The following is a 23,038-nucleotide window of genomic DNA, read 5'->3' as shown; positions in this document are numbered from 1 at the left end:
TAAAAATGATGTTGACAAGTGATGATGATGATGGTAAAAATGTGTTAGATTTACATGAAATTAATTTCTGATGGTTTCTTTTAGTAATTTTGCATAGCCGCTTACTTTTTTTTTTTTTTTATCCACAACGAGGAAGCTCTTGACCTGTATCTCACCTGATGGTAAGTGACGATCAGACGATTAGCTCCGGTTACCTGAATTAATGGGCATGTGTTGTATAATTTGTTAAATTAAATGTATAATTTACTTAAGGCTGATTTTGCAATCGTCAGATATCTTTTTTCATCATCATGATAAGATATCATTTTGGCATAATTCCCATTATACTGAAACTTTCAATGTGCCAAACTTACTAGTTAACAGTTATCCGACGGTTGAAAAATTGGCCCTTAAACGATTGGGCACGAGGCTTATAATGTTTAAGTTAAAATCTGAAAATAATAGCAATATTAGATTGCTTTACAAATACATACTGGCACCCACAAGTCCAGTAATCCAAAGGTTTTATCAAAAATAAAATAAGAAACCAATCATGCGCAAAGTAATATATCAGAACACCTACCATTTTTCATGGTCCGTAGAACTGTATCTTTTTTCCTGCTAATCCAAATAACTGTTCATCATAATTTGAGTCTTTAGTCATCCACTGCTGAACATTTATCAGCTATCCGCGTACCCAACGGATTTGTTACGGTTTTTGTCAGCACTAAATATTTTGCAGGAACATTTCTCGCAGCAGGTTATACAGTGTTAGGCGTCAGACTGGCACAAGGTGGACCAACGATCTCATAAGGGTAGCAGGAAGACGCTGGATGCAGGCTGCTATCAACGGGTCATTATGGAAATCATTGAGGGCGGGCTATGTTCAGCAGTGGACAGTCTTATGGCTGAAAATAAACGATGATGATAGTGTGACGTATTCAGCGTAGAAATTGTCGTCTCAATATGGATAGCGCTTGATCCTCGTAAAGCAAGCCAAACGACGAGGGGGAAATCGAGCGAATACTTGAAATTACTGCGGATGGTGATATCCTGACCATATCAGTTAAACTCACATGGCTACCTAGGGCAACGTCAGGTTTTAGTGTGTAGCCCTTCTGTCGACGACAGCCCTATAAAATATGTATTACCTTTACTCTGGCTGATGGGTACAATACACACTTAAGAGCCATTTAAAGAAGATGGTTGCTATTAATTGAAAAAAAAAGCTGGAGATCCACCAAACTGATTCAGTCTTTTATTAGACTGTGTACCTATTAAAGCACATGGAACATGTGGAGCTCATAAAAATAGCAAGAACTACTTTAATTGAGGACTAGGGTCTTAAGCCATGCGACAATTATTCCAAAACAGTCTTGGCTTATGAATATGAGCAAATTTATTTTCACTTACTACACATTAAGTCTCAACAACGGTTTTACAATATAATGAATGTATTATTCATATTTAATCTATACTCCTAGAATCTTTTTTATTGACAGCTAACGAGCTTGCATGATTAATTACTGATGACATTTTTACTGCTTTTAAATTAATGGTTGTTGGTAAAGAAAATTTAAGAAACGACAGTAATAAATTGAAGAACATTGTAAGAATATTCATAACTACGTAGTAAATAACCGACAGCTCGCAGAATTGCTAAAAATCAAGTGGCAGTGGGCGGGGCACATAGCTCATAGAGACGATGGCCGTTGGGACAGGAACGTTCTTAAGTGGCGACCACGGGCTGGAAGACGTAGCGTGGGCAGGCCTCCTACTAGGTGGACCGACGATCTGGCAAAGGTCGCGGAAAGAGCCTGGATGCGGGCAGCGCAGGACCGTTCATTGTGGGAAACCTTGGAGGAGGCCTTTGTCCAGCAGTGGAAGTCATTTGGCGAAACGAACGAACGTAGTAAATAAATAAATGACATGTAAAGTTCTGAAGTGACAACAACCCAGTAGTCTCGGTGACGGACTAGCCGAATCGAGATCCAAGGAACGCGGGATCGAACCCCGCCGCGTGACTATTGTGGCGAACCCACTCGTTACACAAGCACATTTAGCTTAGCACGAGCAGTTAGCGGGACCTAAAAAAAACTGACATTGGTGAAAAAATCTACTCGGCAATAACACGATTGAAGAATACAGGCTGCAATTTGATAAATTAAACACAATATCCAACTTAACTTGCTAATACTTTCATAATTATCTAAAATAATGCTTTACAAACATTAATTGGCATCATACGCCGCACGCGCGTCTCACATCCTATCTAAACATGTCAGCTGTCAATGTCAATTGACAGCTTTAGACCTAGCAACCGGCTAAACACACACCGCTTAGGCTGGGTTGCACCATCTTACTTTAACTTTGACAAACGTCAAAAATCTGTCAAACTCCATACAAAAAGCACAGGTTATCGTTATACTTACGGTCAAAGTTAGGTGGTTCAACTCAGCCTACGAATTAGAGCTGCATAACAATTTACCGGATTTCACCACGGTATCATTGTCTAGCTAAAGACAGAAATGAAGATTTTAACTTAAAATTTGAGATAGCATTTTCAGAAAAGTTCTCGCAATCATGCGTAATATCTAAATAATACCTACTCGAATTTAATTATAGTCCAGTCAATGAATGCTTTAACGACGGCGTAGAGAGAAATGCGTGATATGATTTCCATCTATAATACTTTATTGATTAGGATAGTGTGATAGGTTTTTTTCAAAAAGGTCTACATTTAATGAATATTACAGTCATTTACGCTATATGAACCCAACATCATGCAATACGATAGACAGAATAACTGAGCCATCTGCTTCAAGCTAAAATTTTAGTACGAGCTTCAGCCACTACAATTTTTTTTTATCCCAAAATATCAGTTCACTAATTTTGGTCATGAATGTAAATCAAAGCAGAGTCACACATAAAAATTATAAAATTACCATTTTCCCACATCAACCGTTTATATAGAATAAAAGTAATCTAAAATGGAAGTGCTTCATTAACTTTAATTATCGATAAATAAGAATCGTGGCATTATTGACGCTGAAGAGAAATAGAAACACACCGTTGAGCCTAGTTGGTTTTGTTCCGGTTGTGATTGTATCCGTGTTAGTCTTGAGGTGTCTGTACATTGAAGTGTTGCGTTGTAATGTAACACAAGTTCACCAATGGTAACTTCGTATCTTTGTATTCTCTTCTAACGGTTTTTTGGATAAGGAATATGCTATTCAAAGAAAAAATCCTAAAGATCGGATAAAGATGCATAATTATTTAAACAGATAAATCAGAAAAAAATACATACTTACTAAGTGCCAGCAGTGGACTGGCGTGGGCAGCAGACCCTTATTATTTTAGAAAAATTCTTAATTAAAAGGTTGTAGCGAAGAAAACGCTTAATGTTGCAGTTGCTATTGTTCTTAACAATAATAGATTCAAAGTATCGAAACCCGTGCTAAAAATAGCCAAATATTGACAATTGATTCACATCTATCTTATTTCATTGAATTATGAGATTCATGTAACATTTTTACACGCTCGTTTCAAGTTAACCTGTGCCAAAAATAACCTGATGTGCGGCAACCTTTATGCATCGGCCTATTGTTTGCTCACGTTACTCTCTCGCAGACGTGCGTGATCACAGCGATTTCCCGCTTTGATAGATGAAAATTAGTCACAGTGTTAATAATTTACTTATCTTCACATCAAACGTAACACTTTTCTGAATTAGAAATAGTGGTAGTACCAAAATACTGCCTTGTAGGACACCTCATATCGGTTGCGCAACAAAACCAGTATACATTTCGGCAGCTGGCAACAGACAGTCTGGCGATTTACAGACGTCCATTCATTAGATCACAAATCGATTTGGTATTGCATAAGACTAAGTTAAACATGAATGGCGGTAAAGTCAAACGCTTAACTGAAATCAGGATTCCCGTTTTACGTAAGCAACACCTGTTTTCTCGTGATTATACAAACACGATGGTTAATGAAATCTGAGAATCACTAATTATCTAACATAGTACTAAAATTTGTGGGCACGTGAGAATATTTTACGTAATGTCTACATCCTGTCACAGAAACTAGATATCACTTTCTTATTTTACTATGTAGGTATGGTATAGGTTGACGACTTAATATTGGTGATGCAGAGGCTGTGAATTTCTACTCGCATAAATCAAAAACTACGCTTTGGAAGCAACGTTTTACTTATGCAATGTCTTACAATGCTCTTGTACTCATATCCCAAATAGTATGTACTATTTTTCTTTCTTTATTGTACTCGTAGCTTAGCTTAGCTACTCCTGTTTATACTAATTTGTCTATTTAATTGAAAATCTATTGTTAAAGAATTATTGTTCTCTATAACAAGATATGCATAACGAAAAATACTCGTTTTACTACTGTTTTTATTCATATCTCAAGTGAAAGGTGGAGTGACAAGAAGATATGAGTCAAGTTATACACTCAACTACCGGAAACTATAACTCGAAGTTGTGAATGAATGACGTAGAATAATTATGCTACAGCATGATATAGGTACTACGTTTCTTAACAGAATAACATACATATTTTTAAGATAATATTATATTATCATACGTATTTTAATCCGTTCCATACTGATAGCAAGCACACTAATGCCCGTTTTCACCATCAATCCCTAATTTTAAGTGACCCCTATGAAAACAAAAAGTGTTACCATAGGGGTCACTTAAAAATTATGGATTAATGGTGATTGACCTAATTTCAAAGATCATTAATAATTGCTAATTAGTCAGAGATTTATAACTGAAGTAAATAATGTAATATTTGAAAAGAATTTGCTCCTAGCGGGATACGAACCTGCAATTCGTGTTGTAATCCAGTAGTTAAACTAACAGATCAACAATATTTAGCTAATACAGTATTTTTATCTTGAAACTGTTGGTAATTTTCAGCATTTTTTATTTTATTAGAACTTAACAAATCGCAATTAAAACTAGCAATTATAAAAATATTGCTCATTTGGAATTTAATTTTATGTTCCAAAGTACACACTTTCTTTTATTTTTAATTTGTACTTCTATACTATTGGATTTTTCGAGAATTCAATTTGATATCTAATTTTTGAACGAAAATAACAATATAATGCTTATTTTAATATCTTTACTAGCGTTAATTAACACTTAAACAGTTACCGGATTTAGTTGTCAGCCGAATAAAGAATTGACTAGGAAGAATTTTCACGAAATGTTGCAATCAAAATAATATAACGACTTCATTTTGTTATTTCTACCTTTCCTTTTATTGGGTCAATGACCAAAAGCCGTCTTCAAATGACGTCTGGAAGGCACAATAACATTCTTTTGAAGCTACGCGTCAGTAGGCATTCTTATTACGTCATCCAAAAATATGTAGGTCAAACGCACCTACGACATCCTTTCGTAAAAAATGAAAGAAAGTTCTCTTCACATGCGTTCCTGTGTCCGGTTTTCAACAGACGCTTTTCCTTTAAAACATAAATGTTACTACACACCTCTAAAACTGACGTTTAAGCGAAACTCTACCTTATTACCACGTCACACAGGTGTTGTTAATCGAAGGGTAACTTCTGAAGCCGCAAAAGACAAGTTGCCTAAAGAACCGGCGCGCACAAGTCTTCGAATTAAGTAATCAAGTAATTCTCAACTTTATAACGGAGGTGTAAAGTGTATTAACCATCGTCACTCATCTGAAGAAGGTACAAGATCTGAAGACGCAGTGACCACTCGTGAAGTTGATACGTACGGGTAAATGAGTGACATGCAATATTGGGCTGTAAAACCTTTGGAATAAGAAGTAAAAATTAGTGAACCGTTGATTGTTGAATGTCAGAGAGAATCGGTTTTTGTTGTGTGGGAGAAATAAGAGGGGGAGGTTACATAAAACACGTGAGGTACAGAAAGTCAATGGCCCTCCGGCGAAAACAGCGAAAGCAAACCGATGAGTAATGGCAGAAAATAACGGGTCATGGGGCAGACGAAAGAAAAATGGATGTCCTCAATAGCCAGTACTTGGATCCTCGCATTAATATTGGATGTAATTTAAAAAAGCCAATGACAAAGATTTATATCAACCGTAATAATTACTCGAAGAACATTCTTTGTTTTAGTTACGATATCTTTCCAGAATTCTTGGTAGGGTAAACCGTATAGCTATTGCCCACTTAAAGATTTCAAACACATTGAGATGAAATATTAAAGAAAGTATTTTAATTATCGACCATTTATGACTTTTTTCTTATAGCTCAATAAACTGTTAAACATAATATTAACATATTTTAGTTAAAACTTACGTAACTTAGAAAATATTGAAATAAATTTAAAATCCTCCAAAAAGTACAGTCATTGCCCATTGCTTACACTAATTGCCCACATCAAAGCACAGTAATTGCCCAGTACCTTAAAACAAAATAATCAATTTTAAAATGACAAAATAGGCTTTAAATAAACAAAACAAAATATTAAACTTAAATTCTAGTAGTACAGTCTTCAAAATTTCAAAATAAATTACGTTTGGCCTTATTAACATAATTATCAAATATTTCTTGAGCTGATGTTGATGAGTCAGAATCGGTAGAGACAGAATCATTTACTTCAAAACATAGATGACGCAAAAAATTGAATTTTATATGTATTTATTTTTTTATCTTCTTTGATATCAGTTCAAGTGTCCTTAGTAAAATTGTTAAAGTCTTTACTTGTTTGAGTAACATTTTCACCCGTCTTGACAAAATCCGCCATAACTGTTTTTTTTAGTGTTTCCTATTGTAAATTTTAAATCTACTGTACATTGATCTCGGAGCCATCTACTTAGTAAATTCAAATCTAACTAGAGTGATTCAAAGTCAGCACCTGATAATATTATTCTTAAAGCGGGCAATCACTACCAGTGGGCAATCACTCTCTGGTTTACCCTATTTACTAGATACTTGTAAACATTTCCTCTGTTTTAATTGCAATATTAGATTTGAATTTACTTTAAATTTCAAGTTGCGGATGAAAATTATATTATCTCATTGTTCCTAATGCCATACAAACTATAGTAAGTAGAGGAACCACAGGCAGATAGCAAATAAAAAATATTTTAAATTGTTTAGTGGTAAAAAAATTACCAAATGTTGCAACCAATAACATTCAAAAGAGACTTATTTAAAACAAAAACATTTTTATTATTGAACGATCTAACCGCTTCTAACAATATTATAAGTTGATAAAAAACAATGTACTCGCAACGCTGAAACTTAATAAACATCTTAGAGGTCATGTATTGTTCTGTCACATATTTTTTCATATTAACGCGATCGAGTAGTGCTAATGCAAAAATTAATTGCTAACTGTGAAACAAACAAGCAAAGCTGAATAAAAAACTCAAAAAAGATGTTTATTTTTTATTTATCACTTTATTGTCTAGAAAATATAAATAAAAAATAGATAAATTCATTATTATGTACATTTTATGTACTTAAACGACACTAATAAGCAAGTAATTGCACATTATCACGCAACGAAACTTTTCTAAAATAAATATTTCGTATACATTAATTTATATAATTTACATTCCAGTAATGAGCCTGTTATTTAATAACAAAAAATCGCGCTCTTAATTATATCCACCAAAAGGCAAATTTGAAAACAGTTTACTGTAAAGTTGTAAAGATATTACGTCAGGCAAAACTTTTACTAAGGCAAGCCGGACGTATGTTAAAAAAACGTACTTTCACTACTTTACTTCTTCCAAATAGTATAGTCGAATATGACGCGGATAAGAATCCGAATGCAAATGAACTTGAACCTTAAAATAATAACGGTAAAGAAGAAGTCAGAGTCATAGTTGATGAAGTTTAAGACGTTTTTAGAGATTCGTGAGCAAGCAGGTTGTAAAACAATGAGGGGTCAAAGGCTCTTGAAGGCGGTGCTTCAGTATCGAACTTAGTTTCTATGTCAGATGAAACTTTTAAAAGTAAAAGTCATAATGTTTATGCAATGGTAAAGATAATAGTTTTTGTTTTCAATGGCTAACGTCATAATGCGTGGACAAAGCCATGTTGTCTTGATTTTCTAAACAAGTTCAATTTTGAGGACATGAGTTAAATCAATGCTTCAAAACTTTCATGACTATTTATTATTACGTCACTTAAAGTATACTGAAGGCAAGAATCATTTACATGATTATTAAATGGGACTTGTTGAATTTGGTTCGTTCGTTCGTTCGTTCGTTTCAGCCAAATGACGTCCACAGCTGGACAAAGGCCTCCCCCAAGGCTTTCCACAATGAACGGTCCTTTTTGTTAATGTTGAATTTGGTTAATGTTTCTCAATCTTGAAATTCTGTATAGCTGTTTAGAGCAGCTTTTAATAAATTGCGATGAGCTATAGGTTTGTATCAAACGATTGATATTTACAGATTATTTATGATTTAGTAAGAGCTACCTAACTGTAATTTCATAAATTATGAAGTTCTCGAATAACACCTTGCTGGATCATACAATACGTTCAGTTACTTGTAGTGTGTAACGGAATCACATTTAGACATTTTTTTTAGTTATTATGAAGACGTGTCTTTTGCTGCCACGCTATTTGCAACTAATAATTATTAGTAAGTTTGTGTTTATTCAATAACAATAACCAGGTAGAGTTGAAGGCATGTGTTACCCTCATTCTAAAATCACCTCTTTTTGAAAACAATGAGTAACTTACAATGGTCTTACTCCACCAGAAGTCTTGCATGAGCTAAATATGCAAATCAATCTTTTGTGTTACAAAAATTATGCAATGCGGCGTAACAGTACGAAATAAGAGATAGCTCGCACAGATTGCAAATTATCTACATCGAATTTTCACCTTATTGTTGGGCAGACGTGGGAAGACCCGTGACGGAGCTTGCCAAAACAATGGCAAAGTTCAACGAGACATAACCAGGAAAGTCTATAAAACAGCTGGAGCATTGTTACAGTTTTATACGTAACATTTGTTTCATTTCCATCGGTTGTGTCCAAGTGTTCCTGAAATGCAAAAGATATCCTTATAGTGTGTGACAAAATAACAAAACCAAAAATGTCTGGATTATTCAAAATTGTGTTCCTTTTAATCGCTTTAAATGTAATCGAAGTTATACCTATTCAATTGAATTTGCAAGAAGGGGAAGAAATTAAAGAAAACAATGTAGAAGATTCTCAGTTAAATGAATGTTTAAGTGTGCAAAGAGGAGCAGAAGTTGGAGTTTGTTTTGGAAAAGAACTGCTACAGAAACTCAGTAAATTCAATGAAGCTGACACCTTCAGTTTGGCTACAGGAGTATCGTTTGTCAGAGATGAAAAGACACCGAGAGATATAGGAAGCTTTCTTGATAAGGATCCAATGGATTTTCGGTACATTGTATTTACATCAATTCTACTTTCACCTTAAAGTAATAATTTTCATTTAATTTGTGTGCATACATTTTGAAAATTTGAATAAAGTTTTAAATACAATCCCGGGGCTGTGAGTGTCTATGGGCGGCGGTAACCATTTACCATTAGGTGATCCGTTTGCTCGTTTACCTCTTGTCCCATTAAAAAAAATCCTTAAACCCTATTAGTTTCTTAAAAAAATTATTTATTGCTTACTTTTAGATTCAGTGACATTAAAATTAATAAGAGGCAATAACTGAAAAACTGTTACTTTGATGCAACCTTGAAATTGCGAAATTCTTTTTCATTATGCTCTAAATCTAACAATGTCACCGCCCAAACTTCTACTAATAAAAGATTATAAAATTATTCACTTTGTCGTTCTCAATAATTTTAAGTCCACTTATTTATTTAATGGTGCATTACCATCAGTACACACAAGTTCCTCCAATTTGTCTTCACAAACAAAGCTTTCTAATCACCAATGTCCAACGTTTTCTCCCAACACTAGTTCCATGATGGAGGACGCCAGTAACCTGATCTCCAAGAGGTCGTTGTACTGGGACCTGAGTTCGTTGTACCCGGGATTGGCCATGAGGGTTGGACCAACCTTGGCCAATGGTGTATTGGAATTCGTCATGGATCCGAGGATCAAAGATCGGACGTATCATCAACAGCCGCATGAGATGACTACGGGTTTGGATACTACTATTGAGTTTAATAATATTAATGTAGTTTTGGAACTAAATACTTTGTTGGAATAAATTATTATTTATATCAATGAAATTGTAGATACGATACCTATAGGTAGCATATTTATATCGTTAGAATTTTCCTATTTGTTTACAAAATATACAACTTTTTTTAGAATTACTTATAAAAATATTTAGGTGGACTCTTTTTAATTTTACAATATTTTTATGATTTTTTCCAATAGTTTTATAACTAACTACAGAGGTTCTACGAGTATTTAAGAGTTAAAGAAAGTTTCAAATCAAATACATTCTATCCTCATTACACCAGTCTCTAAATTAACTTTTAATAGTATAATTACGTCTACATAACTTAATATACCAACTAACATATCTTACGATTTCCTTTAATCATATTTTATTTTAATGTGATTTCATAAAAACACCTTAACACGAATTTAGCGACACCTCTACAAAAAGCAAGGAATTAACTCGTAAGCCTACGTTCAAGGCTGCCAAGGCAATGAACTTGAAAGTTACAGTGACATCTAGTGGAAAACCTTGGCATTAGAGTTATCTATCAATGATTGTGCTATGTTAGAAGGTGTTGCTTTGACGAAAGTTTTCCCTTGTTCACTTAGGTTTCATTTTATACTCGTACGAGTGTTTTTAATACTATATTTTTTGCACAATAGGCTTAGTAAAAAACTCTAACCTTCGTATTGTTTTTTCAGGGCGCCTTCTAGCGAGAAACCTGCTAGTTCCCTTCCTCCTTGGCTTTAAATTTCAATTGTCAACTCTACTGCCATTATTATTAGGACTACTTTTGATAGCCAGCAAGAAAGCCTTTTTACTAGCAAAATTGGCGTTACTTGCTGTGACTGTATTCAGTGGAGGATCTAGTTTTGGGAACTATGGATCTTATGGAGGATTTGGACCACAGCTCTCTTCTTATACGAGTTATGATCATCATCCTTATCACGATCACCATGATCACCATTCGGGAGGTAAGTTACCTAAAGGTAATAATTAATTACATTCCTCATTAGTTTGGCCCTCATCTTTCCCCTCCTTACTGCTTATTCCTCATTCCTTTCATAGGCCCATTTTTACCATCAATCATCATTTTAAGTGATCCCTATGAAAGCAAAATTCCTGTTTTGTGTTACCATAGGGGTCACTTGAAAATTGGTGGTGAAAATGGACAATCAGTTAGTGTCATAATATCAGATCCATAACCGTCCCCCTATTTCTCAGTCTTCAGTATTTACTTTAAGGGCAAATGTTTTATCTCAATTTGACACGAAAGAACATTACAAACAAGACACAAAAATCGTAATTCATGTCTAACTGGCCTACTTACCCATAAAGATAAAATTTATCAAGGCTCTAAAATCCGTGAGAGAAACAACACAAATGTTCACAAGAGAAAAAATTGAAATTCATCTAATAAATGCCCTGGTTTGACTACGAGTATAATTAAAAACTCATTTTTTCATCACTTTTTTGTCAGTGTTTGCGCTTACCCATAGAAAGCTCACCACCATCCATTGTTTTGGGTTCACACAGTTGTTGGTCTATATCGAGCCTTTACCGCCAAATTATCGTAAGCGACACTTTTGTCAAAAAACCGTTTTTTATCGAAACTAGTATTTCAAACCGTAACGGACCCATCCCTGTTGGTGTTTCCCGCCAAAAAAAACCGTTACAAAGTTATAGCAAGTGCTAAAATTATCGTGAATACACATTTTTTCTAAAACTTAACGTAAGCGACACATGCATTTTGTCGCAAGCGACCGCACTTGTTAACGCAAGCGACATTAGCGCTTCACTGTGGGCGTTTACTGATGCAATTAGATATTGCAATCGAATATTCGAATTTTTAATTTCAAATTAGTATTCGAATGGTAAATTAACATGTTATTCGAATATTACAAAAATAAACAGAAAAGATAGAAAAAAGACAACTTAGTGTTTGCAAATGCAGTCGGAAGCATCAAATACATATCACCATCTAAAAAAACTAGTCATTGATGCTTCCGACTGCATTTGTGAACACTAAGTTGTCTTGTTTCTACCTTTTTTGTTCATTTTTAAGTAGTTGTGTTTCTTTCGCTACTTCGATACACATAGTATAAAAGAGGCGATAGAGCGAAACCAAGGTTCCAAATAACTTGAAAGAGACAACTCTATTGAGCAAAGTCAGCTGACTGATGCTGAAGACGGCGGACGGTAACGTCAACAAAAGCCAGAACCTCGGCTTTGGGTGAGATCGAAAAGATCTATGGACAGCTATATACCTCCCAACCTGTTAATAGCTCAGCAACAGACGCAAGAGCTAGGTTAACGCGACACTATACCAAAGACATCCCGTATATCAGCCTATACGAGATTAGGAAGGCTCTCAAACAGCTAAAGAACAACAAGGCTCCAACAAGGTGATGACGGCATAACTTCGGAGCTTTTGAACGCAGGTGGAACACCGAAACTCGTTCAGAGACTCTTTAACTCCGTCTTACTTCAGGGAACAACGCCAGAGGCATGGAATAGAAGCGTGGTGGTGCTCTTCTTGGACTATGAGAAGGCCTTTGATTCGATCGAGACTTGAGCAGTGCTGCAGTCTCTCCGACTCTTGGTATATCGAAGTGCTGAAGTGCCTGTACAGAAACGCTACCATGTCGGTCCGAGTACAGGAGCAAAGCACAAGGTGATTCTTCTGCGGCGAGGCGTGAGGTAGGGAGATGTTATATCTCCGAAACCGTTGACTGCTGAATTGGAAGACGCTTTCAAGCTCCTCGAATGGAAAGGATTCGGCATAAATACCTATTAATGGCAAATACATCACTCAGCTGCGGTTTGCTGACGATATTGTGGTCATGGCAGAATCGCATGAAGACCTTGGCACAATGCTCGAAGACTTTGATCGAGTCTCCCAACAGGTAGGCCTTCGGATGATAATGGAAAAAAGGAAGATTATGTCCAACGTCCATGTTTCGGTTAGAACTCGATTCTCGAGACTGTTGACTATTGACAAGTATGTCTACCTCTGACAAACGATTCGGCTAGGAAGATCAAATTTCGAGAAAAAGGTAAAGCGCTGGATACAGGCCGGTGCCAACCGGTCATTGTGAAAGTCATTGGGGGAGGCCTATGTTCAGCAGTGGAAGTCCTATGGCTGAAATTATGATGATGATGAGAATTTTATAACTGTATTAAAAACTTTATTGTTAAATAGTTAAAACATAGTTCCTAAAGCAATAAAAACATTGATATTTTGTGCTTTTTATTTTTAAAGTATTCGAATATTTGAATATTATTCGAATATTCGAAATAGAAAACTATCGAATATTTGCAATCTCTAGATGCAATAAGAGTGGTGTTAATTGATTTGTACAAGAAGAAATTTCTCATTTCATTTTATAATCTTAGTAGGTATAATTTGATCTCATTATTCCTAACGATTACTATGAATAAATAATTTTTGATTATTATGTGGATATTTCATTTAAAAACCTTTTAAAATGCCTATTTTTTAACAATTATAATTTCTTGGACATAGTAACTTTGATAGGTAATGTTATCGTAAACGCCCGAATATCTATAGACTGTGACAGCAAAAATATTGTATGCGCCATAAATGGTATAAATACTCATTATTTTTGTTTTATTTTCAGTCATGTATTTAAATCTCTAAAAATCATTAACGTATGTCATTTTTCTTGTTATTAGCACACTTCTGATTAAAGATAATTAAAAAAAACCTTCTCCTGTAAAATTTGGTTTTTGTCGGTTGCGCTAAAATGGCGGTAAAGGCTCGATATGAATAGGGCATTATCTCAAAATACTGATTTTTAGGAGCGCAGTTTTTATGTTTCTTCTAATCATTTCACTTTCAATATTATTTGATATGTGTATGATCTCTTTTAGCCTTTATTTCAATGAAAAATTATAATAAAATTGTTTTATTACATTCTAATGAATATTCATTTTTAAAAATAAAAATTAAACTAAACAAACGTCACTTTTGTAGTTCAATAGTTATGAAGACTACAATTCCAAATGTTGAAAATTTTTGTTGGCATTTTTCAAAATAAAAAACCAAAATTTTTGAGTTATTGCTCCTTTTATTCAGTTCTTTATGTTCCTTTATAGACGTGTTTTGTTTCGGGGACATTTTCAACTTTTCCAGGCGTCAAGTCATCGACTTCATGTCGGTGTTCTATCACTAAACCATCTTCCTTTGGAAATTGATAAGTTGAAATGCCCCCGTTGACAAATGACAGTGAGTAAGTGAATAGTCCTGAATCTTAAGAATTCATTTTAATTTTAACACTACCATCATGCTTGCTTGGTTAAGGACTAATACACAGTAATGACGTAGACGAAATTTGGGCAGTAGGTAATATTAAAACTGGTGACGATTTTAACAAATCAGGACTTTATTGTGTAAGATATAAGGATCTACCAACTGATAAAATTGTGTCTCAAATCGTTACAGGCCTATCAGGATACTACTCATCCAGGCGACCACATCACTCAGAGTACTACTACAGAGAAAAGTCAGCAGCAGAGCAATCCACGGCCACTCCTATTACCCCTGATGAGTTACGAGACCGATTGGAAAGGCTTTTTGTAACTAAGAAGGAAATAGAAGAACCCATTGACGAAGGAAAAATCAGGAATGCTCGGAATTTCGCTTGGACACCTATAAACGCAGGCTAAAATGTATCTTAAATAATAGGTTTTAGAAGGAAGTAGTAATTTTTTGTGATTTAAATTGTGATCGGTTTGTGTGTATAAATTATTGTATTAACATTATAAACAGCCATAAATTAAACATTTTAGTTTTGTTTCCGTGTTTTTTTTTCAAATAGTCCATCCTCAGAATCATTATTATCATGCAAGATTTTCTCTAGTCAACTACTTTAAATTCATTATTTTTCGATCGGTAACATTTTATTCGACAATTCATCATCATCATTTCAACTACAGGAATCAGGAACGTCCACTGCTGAACATAGACCTCCCCCAATGATTTCCACATCGCCCGGTTGGAAGCGACCTGCATCCAGCGCCTTCCTGCTACCCAAACCTTGTCGGTGGACAAATATTAATGAAAGCAAGTAGAAGATTCCGATTATCGTCACTCATATCGTCACCATTAATGTCTGTATCGATACCATTTTCACATGTGCCACTTGCGTTGCATCCTGCATTGTCGTGCGATTACATGCTCTGATTATTTCGAAACGGCGTGGTACTGCATCGGAAGCGCGTCCGTCTTGGGTGCTGAAGAAAGTATGTTTCTTTATCAATGACCAATTTTTTATTAATTTTTTCTATTGATTAATGATATTTAGGCATAAAAGATGTACGCATTTACAATGGATATTAGAGAAAGCCTCAGTCTTCATCTTTGACTAATTTGTTCTTTATTTATTAGGCAGGAAGATTACGTATGCAGTTTATAAAAGTTTAAAACAAATATCATTTATTGTATTATGTGTTTGTGTATTTAATGTATTTTTTTTTAAATTAATTAAGTACTGGTACTCGTAGTTGAATAAATAAATCCTTTTCAATCAAAGTAAATCCCCGGAATTAGCACTTACGTATTGGTCTTACTTATGTGTCCGTATTTGCCGACAAACAACAATATATTATTAAAATTGATCCATTAAATCATACAATTACATTCTAAAATTAATGATGAAAAGTTTTACTTCTTCTATTTTCTCTCTATGTCACACCGCCCATTAAAAAAGAAATAAAATAGGTACTTTCTTATCCCATTTTCCAAGTTTCATAGAACGCCGCTTGTCGTTAAGTCTAAAGTGCATCTAAATACTATGCAACAATTATTTACTAAATGATCAACTAACTGCTCGTATGATTTACTATTTCAATTTTCTAAAAGCGATTCGATCGTATAATTTGTAATAAAGCCAACGCCAATCCCGAACTCCCAACAAACATTGGATCGTAAATTTAACTCTAAACTAATATAAGCATCCACCACTACAGCGATGTGCGCACGCGCTCGTATACTTTCATCGGTTTTTTCAACAAATACCATGCCGGGTATTTGTTCAGCATCGCGTGCTCCTCGTGCCTCAAGCCGATTTTGCGTGTCTAAGAGGTTTTCTTTCATTTCTATGTACGAGTATTTTAAATTCTTACCAGTATTTTTCAGTTTAGCCATTCTAGCAGAAAGTATGATCAGTACCTACTTCTCGTGGATGTCTTATGAGACTAAGGGAGCAATATGCGAACGTCAGGTCACCCCAACCCTTCTGTCAAATTCTCCAACTCCAAAATTATGGTCGTGTTCCTGGAGACCAAATTACTTAATAATGATGAGTGACACTGATTGTAGTTCCATTTCAAAGGCCTTTAAGCTTAAACAAGACAAGGATTACTTTTCTATGCTCTTGCTCGTAGCATTTCAATTTGTAATTTTTTGTGTCACCTTATTCGATAATTTAAATAGACTGTTATTGTTTTTTGTCTTTAATTAACCGACTCTGAAACGATTTACGTTATGGGCTCTCCTTTTCCCTTGAAAAAGATCTCCTCTTTTTTTTTGAAGAATCTTCACTCGTCTAAAAGGGATCATTCGATTTAGTTGTCAATAATACTCATGCATAATGAGCAAAATAATAATTATCTGTATCCCCTCATACAGAATTTGTATAAAGCAGCCGAAGTCGCAGGAACAAAACTAGTTTATTATAGCGGTTATGTCTTGCTCCAACTGTTTTTGATCTGTGCTAATTGGTGCCAACGGTTCTCCTATAGCCAATTAAGAGGGTTTTTGTAAAGAATATGTACACGCGAGATAAAATCTTATATATTTTTGAAAAGTGGGTGATTAGTTTTTACTAACATCGTCGATTGGTCAGCAAATTATAAGGTTTTTAGAACTAAAGAGAGCACTAAATCTTTACTAAAACGGTATTAAAATATTCGCTTCTTTGATCTCTGGAATTAATAAGATAATTTTAAAAATATTATGTGCACCATTAAAAAGATTAATTAATTAAGCCCGTATTCCCAAAAGGTATTTTATTTAGCGATATAAATCAATCAATCACAACATCAATTATTTTAACTCACGGTGGAAATCACCATGATACATCAAATGAAGGAAAATGAGACCAAGTAGACCGATAACCTGGTCAGGGTACTTGGAAGAACCTGGATGCGGACAGTGGAACAGTTGTTGAGGAAATGCTCTCTTCTATCCTCTTCGTAAAATGATGAAATTGAAACAACAGTGCCTTTACACTTAAATATTGTAAGCCTTGGTGGTGATCATGTAACAGACTTTGATTCCCATCTTAAGCGGTCGAACAAGGTTGTGTCTCGATTCCCGGGGGCTACAAACTATTTACATAAACCTTCTGATTTATACATTAATTTATGGTGACCCTACTGACGCAAATACGATATTTGATGTGATCATCTAAAAATAAAACAAACAACCGTATGATTAAATTATTACCTCCCATTATTAAGAAAAATGCATACGTATTAGTATGTATTACTTTTAAAACATGGTTGTAGTTGCTGAAGAAATTACAATATTATGATCATTACTAGTTAAATTGTGTTCCAGAGATCTAATAAGAGTGTAATGCATTAACATAAATGCATACTGACCAAGTTACTGCACCTGTTATAATGTTCACTGACCTATATCTAGGTCACTGCCAACAACTACGTCACAGCTCAAATACACAATCAGCAACATCACTGTGAACAAAAAAAATGTTTTAGCCCAAAACAACTCAAATTGAGAATGGAAGAAAAATTTTATTCACAGATTAGATTTGTAGCTAGCATGAAAGAATTAGCAAGAATGAAGGATAAATATAATACGGCATATTGGTTTGGAAGATCAGAAAAAAAAACTCAGTTATTATGGTTTAGACTGAAGACATGGCTAACTATTTCAGTTTATTTAGCTAGCTGAATCTATAGTGACTTACATTTCTTGAGATCAAAGCACTAGGAATCAATGAAGAACAACATTCTTGTAATCAGACTCAACTTAAACGCTGCTACAGACCTGGTATTCCCAAAGATAGCATCTACAAATTGTGACTCGAAGATTTGCTTATAAATATTTATCTTTGTCACTAAACGAAGCATTTACAGCCAGCAATTTCAAACAGCTGATTATTACAGCGTTATCTGTACGTCACATATAAACGAGAAATCCGCCTCTAAATGGGCTGTCTGTTGCATTTGTTCTGTGTCACCGTCTCGGACTATTTCTTTCAGCTTCCTCATTCACATGTTCGTGATTCTAATTGCAGATCAATATTTTCTCGATCGATATTTCCGATGGAAGCATTCTTCGAGTTTTTGTCACGTTCTTTTAAGCGCCGTCGCTTATCCGTCACAGAATTCGTCACGATTACATTTTCCATATATTAATTTCTTTCATACGTTAGTCGGATGGAACGTCCGAGTAAATGTATGAGCATTTTAGTCTGATAAATGTCGGAGACATGGTTTTTCTTGTATCAGTGTTAAGGATCTTTATAATAGGTCAATTTAATGTAGCGCTATGATATCTTAGGACAACAGCACATCGAGGTTAATCCCGTGGCATCTGAAGCATTAATTGTAATAAGGTGCAGTTTGGCAACAAAATGTAAAGTAATTGATTTGCTGTCGGCTCTACATTTAACTATAGTCAGATTATAGTCCTAATATAGAGTTTATATTATAATACTGATAGAACAACTACACCTATATTTTTCTCGTCGGAAATGCGACTCATGTACAGTCTATCTAACGATCAACATCGTTATTTATACATTTATTGTTACACATAAGAACAACTTTTAACGAGGCAATGTATCTGATTCTGAAGATATAAATTGGATCCAATCATGATTTAATTGCGAAGAATCTGATGTTTTTTTCTAGTTAGTCGATTGCCAATTAGTTATTTGTCTTACAAAAATATATTTAGTAGTAAAGATCATAACTGTTATATTATTATGAACGGGATTAAATGAAAGACTGATAAGCATTCAAACCTTTTTTATTTCGAATGTCACTAAATTTCCAAACCCCAAAATAAAACAAGCCAAACGGTTTCAATCAAATCTCTTTTTATCTCTCTCTCTCTTAGGATATCTTTCATCATCATACGTAATATAACCATAATCCAAGCTACAATCATTACAAAACTATTATTATAGTTATATTCAGTTACACATTATTACAAATATTCATATTAAAGGTACTCGCGTAACCACCTTGTCTATTATCGACAATTAACAGAAAACGGAAATGTAGTTTATAAATAATTCTGCTACTTATACTAAAAGCACCCTTAAATGAACTACGATAAGATACAAAACCTTATTTGTAAACTTATGCTATTTTTACAAAATTGGACAATTGAACGTTGCGACGAAAATGCACGGGACCCGTCGAATAACCTAACTTATATTTAAACAATAAATAACCTTAAGTATATAAATACTTTCTGTATAAAATACTCAATACATCAACATTATATTTGGTGCAATTATTACTACATATTTAGTTACTATCTAATACTTAAATACGCGCGAATATGCATAAATATAATGTCAATTTTTCTCTTACTTATTTACATTTTGATTACAGTTTCATAAATAATGCCATTGTAAAATAATCCACTAAATATTGATTAAATGATCGTTACAGTAACTACTGAGTAAATACATTAACGTAGTATTATAGTTATTAGTATCGTTTAATTATGTGTTTCATAAATAAATAAGTTAGTGATTATGTTTGTCTCTATTCAAAAATAAGCTTTGGGTATGCTTGAAATGCCGTCGTCGTTGTAAATTTTGTATTTGGAGTCGTAAGCCAACCTTCCTAAAGTATCGTCTACTGCTTCATTGAATAGGCTCTGTATGCCCTATCCTGGGCAGCCGCCTCGTCTTCCACACTCCTCCTGTAGTGACCTCCAGGTCCTGTAGCGTCGAAGTCGCTGCCGTAGTGGGAAGAGGAATACGTGTGACTCTGAGACACTTGCGGGTGCTTCACGATCTCATACGTAGTCTTTTCATGGGCTTCACCACCAGACACCAATTTCTTCAAACCGATGATTGCAGACAGGAGCAGAGCAATCTTACCAATCAGCAAAGCTTTACCGGCGATCAGAGCGATGGCCTGGAACGCGATAGCGAGGAAACCACCCTTGATAGCAACACCAGCGATGATCGGTCCAATCATCTTCTTTAGCTTACTCCGCGCCTCGTTCATGGATCTGCCCACATCGCCTCCAATGCTCGTCGGGGATATCACCACTCGGTGCGTCTGCAGAAGCTTCGTAGTAGCAAGATGGAGATATTTGTCGACTTGGTCCGACGGGAGGGCATTGAGGTCCCCATCAGGTAGCGAAGCAGGGAACGCCCGTTTCGCGCCCTCATTCTTCACTAGAGAGACTCCTTCCACGATGGGGAGGTTATCCGCGCGGGCGGCTCGGTCGATGAACTTTGCGGCTTTGACCTTCAAACACTTGACGATCTCCTGGGACCCCTCGCAGCTGTCGTACACCCTGCCTAAGAGCTTGAGGCTGACCCCTAAATCCGCGGTGACAGCTGCCACACTCAAGCACAAAAGGACTATAGTTCCACGGCACTGCATTTTGAATTAAAACCGCGGATGTCCAGTCCCGGGCCGTGTCCAGCCGGTGCGGTTGCGTCTATTGAAATGTGTAGAAAATGTATGAGCACTGGCATTTATCTATTTTCACCGGGAACTGCATTTATCTATAAATCTTTTAGAGCGTGCAATCGTTGCATCGTATGGTAGTGCACTGAGGCATGCGTGGCAGTGTGCGTGTGTGGTGGCTCTCTGCTGACGGTGCGGATTCAGTGGTCAGTGTCAAGGTCAGTGAGGCACATAGGGACTTTGCTGAAATGTCTAAATAGATTATTCATGTATGAACAAACACTTTTTCCTTGGCATTTTTCATCTATGAAAACTTGCAGTCAGATAAAATTGACAACTCTCGATTTTAATGTCTCAGATTATTCCTATAATATAATATCAATAAAGACTTGCAGCTTTTTTGTATACGAGTAGGTATAGCTTCTCGGATAAACTGCAGCTTTCAATTTTAATTACACGCCAGAAAAAAAATCTGAAGTTTTATCATTGAGATTGTAAGTCTATGAATTTTCAGACTAGGTCAGATATTGAAAAAAAAAATTAAGTACCCGTACATTTTTAACTTATAAATTAATGAAAAATTATTTTAAAATTAAAATAACTGACTTAATTTTATTATTGAATAATATTAAGCCGCTTATTATACTGAAACATTTATTGTTATTTTGATCATGATTTATATTAAGACTTCCAAATAAATGATCGGCTAAATAATTAAAAGTCTAATAAAAATACAACAATAAAAGTGGCCAAACGGTTGTCAATCAGACAATTACGTATTTTGGGAATGTTAACAGGTTTGAATTGCTCCGACTAATAAGTTTTTTTTGTTAAGTAGGCTGGGTTGCACCATCTTAATTTAACTTTGACAAACGTCAAAAATGTGTCAAACTCCATACAAAAAACACCTGTTATCGTTAAAGCTATGGTCAAATTTAGTTGGTGCAACTTAGCCTAAGTTTAATTATTTATAAATCGATACCCATTTATAATGATTTATCACTTTAACATTATGATTGATCACTTCCAATACTACTACCACTTCTGATGCCCCGAGGACCAGAATTTTAGCATTGTTCGCTTCAACTTTCAATGCTGGACAAAGGCCGTCAATGTGCCTCCAATGTGCCGTCAATGCTGGACAAAGGCCATTCCCACGGATTCTCATAATATCCAATCTTTTTTTTTTCGCTACCTACATCCAGAGGTGCTTCTCACGACCTTTACCAGCTCTTTGGTTCACCGAGGGATTCGGAACTATTCCCACCTCTCGTTCCCACCACTGCAACTCCTGTGTAGCCAGGATCTACAGCTTGACTGCCATACAAACCCAACCAATGAAGGTCAAGTTTTTCCATCGAGGGATGTCTACGTTTTCCGGTACCACTCGAGAACTTTTTCGCCCTATTGGCCATCAGTTCTACGAGCTTTGAGCTTGGCAATTTTGCGGAGTATACAGGGTGACTTTGTTATCAGTATCCAATTTTTTTAATAAGCTCGTTAGAACAATTTGACAATACAACTTTATCGTAATTATTTTTAATCGTGGTATTTTTCGCAAAAAAAAGTCTAATCCGCGGGTGTCCATAACTTAAGTTTTAAAGGTTATTGCTTATTTTCGCTCACCATTATGTCTATTAAGCTTTGCAGTTAACTGTGTGTACGTATTTTTCCATAAACGAATCAAATTTTCCATGTGAGTCAATTTGGAAACCGCGCGCAGCGGATGAAAATAATTAAATATGGAGAAAAAAGTTTTGTTTTCTTTACGTAAATCAATTAAGTTACTGATTCTGAGTCGATCCTGAAAATTTGGATACTGATACAAAAATCACCCTGTATGTCATATTAATTAATTATTCAAAAGTTCGTTAAAAACAAGCTTATTTGGTTAACTCGTGTATTCGGAATTTCATAAACATAAATCCCTTATTTCAGTCCCCTTCATGTTTAATTTTCAAGGTAGGCAAATAAAGTAACCGTATTATTAGTAAGCTAGGCAAACATTTGCCAAATGCAATAGCACATTTTAAAATCACTGTTTATTATTAGTAACATTTAGGAAATAGGTAAATCGGAAGATTTTTTTTTCACAATTCATTGTTTTGTGTTATATTTCCTTCCTGAAATATTTTAAAACATTTGTTTATTCGGGTGTTTTTATTGAAGTTTAAACTCGTTTAATTAACAAGAAGTTGTATAATCAAATGTTACTTGAAAAAATGCAAAGTAGTTAGTCTAATTATTTCATTTCTCTTAGTCG

At 35.0% G+C, this 23,038-nt stretch overlaps 2 protein-coding genes across 2 annotated transcripts; one reads left to right on the top strand and one right to left on the bottom strand.

The window, feature by feature from the left end:
• Positions 1–8,904: 8,904 nt before the first annotated feature.
• On the top strand, positions 8,905–14,906 carry Osi10a (Osiris 10a). The gene is made up of 4 exons (XM_028323227.1): positions 8,905–9,373; positions 9,906–10,090; positions 10,821–11,093; positions 14,585–14,906. Exons 1-4 carry the CDS (start codon positions 9,060–9,062, stop codon positions 14,806–14,808), a joined length of 996 nt encoding a protein of 331 aa, XP_028179028.1. The 5' UTR covers positions 8,905–9,059; the 3' UTR covers positions 14,809–14,906.
• A 4,704-nt stretch (positions 14,907–19,610) lies between these two features.
• Positions 19,611–20,908, bottom strand: Osi11 (Osiris 11). The gene has a single exon (XM_028323226.1). The coding sequence runs from the start codon at positions 20,746–20,748 to the stop codon at positions 19,987–19,989; it is 762 nt and encodes a 253-aa protein (XP_028179027.1). The 5' UTR covers positions 20,749–20,908; the 3' UTR covers positions 19,611–19,986.
• Positions 20,909–23,038: the final 2,130 nt, after the last annotated feature.

The sequence above is a fragment of the Ostrinia furnacalis genome, unplaced genomic scaffold (assembly GCF_004193835.3).
Source record: "Ostrinia furnacalis isolate ACB-3 unplaced genomic scaffold, ASM419383v2 OfSCF0629, whole genome shotgun sequence".
Lineage (NCBI taxonomy): Eukaryota > Metazoa > Arthropoda > Insecta > Lepidoptera > Crambidae > Ostrinia > Ostrinia furnacalis.
This window is presented reverse-complemented; position numbering and strand designations above follow the sequence as displayed.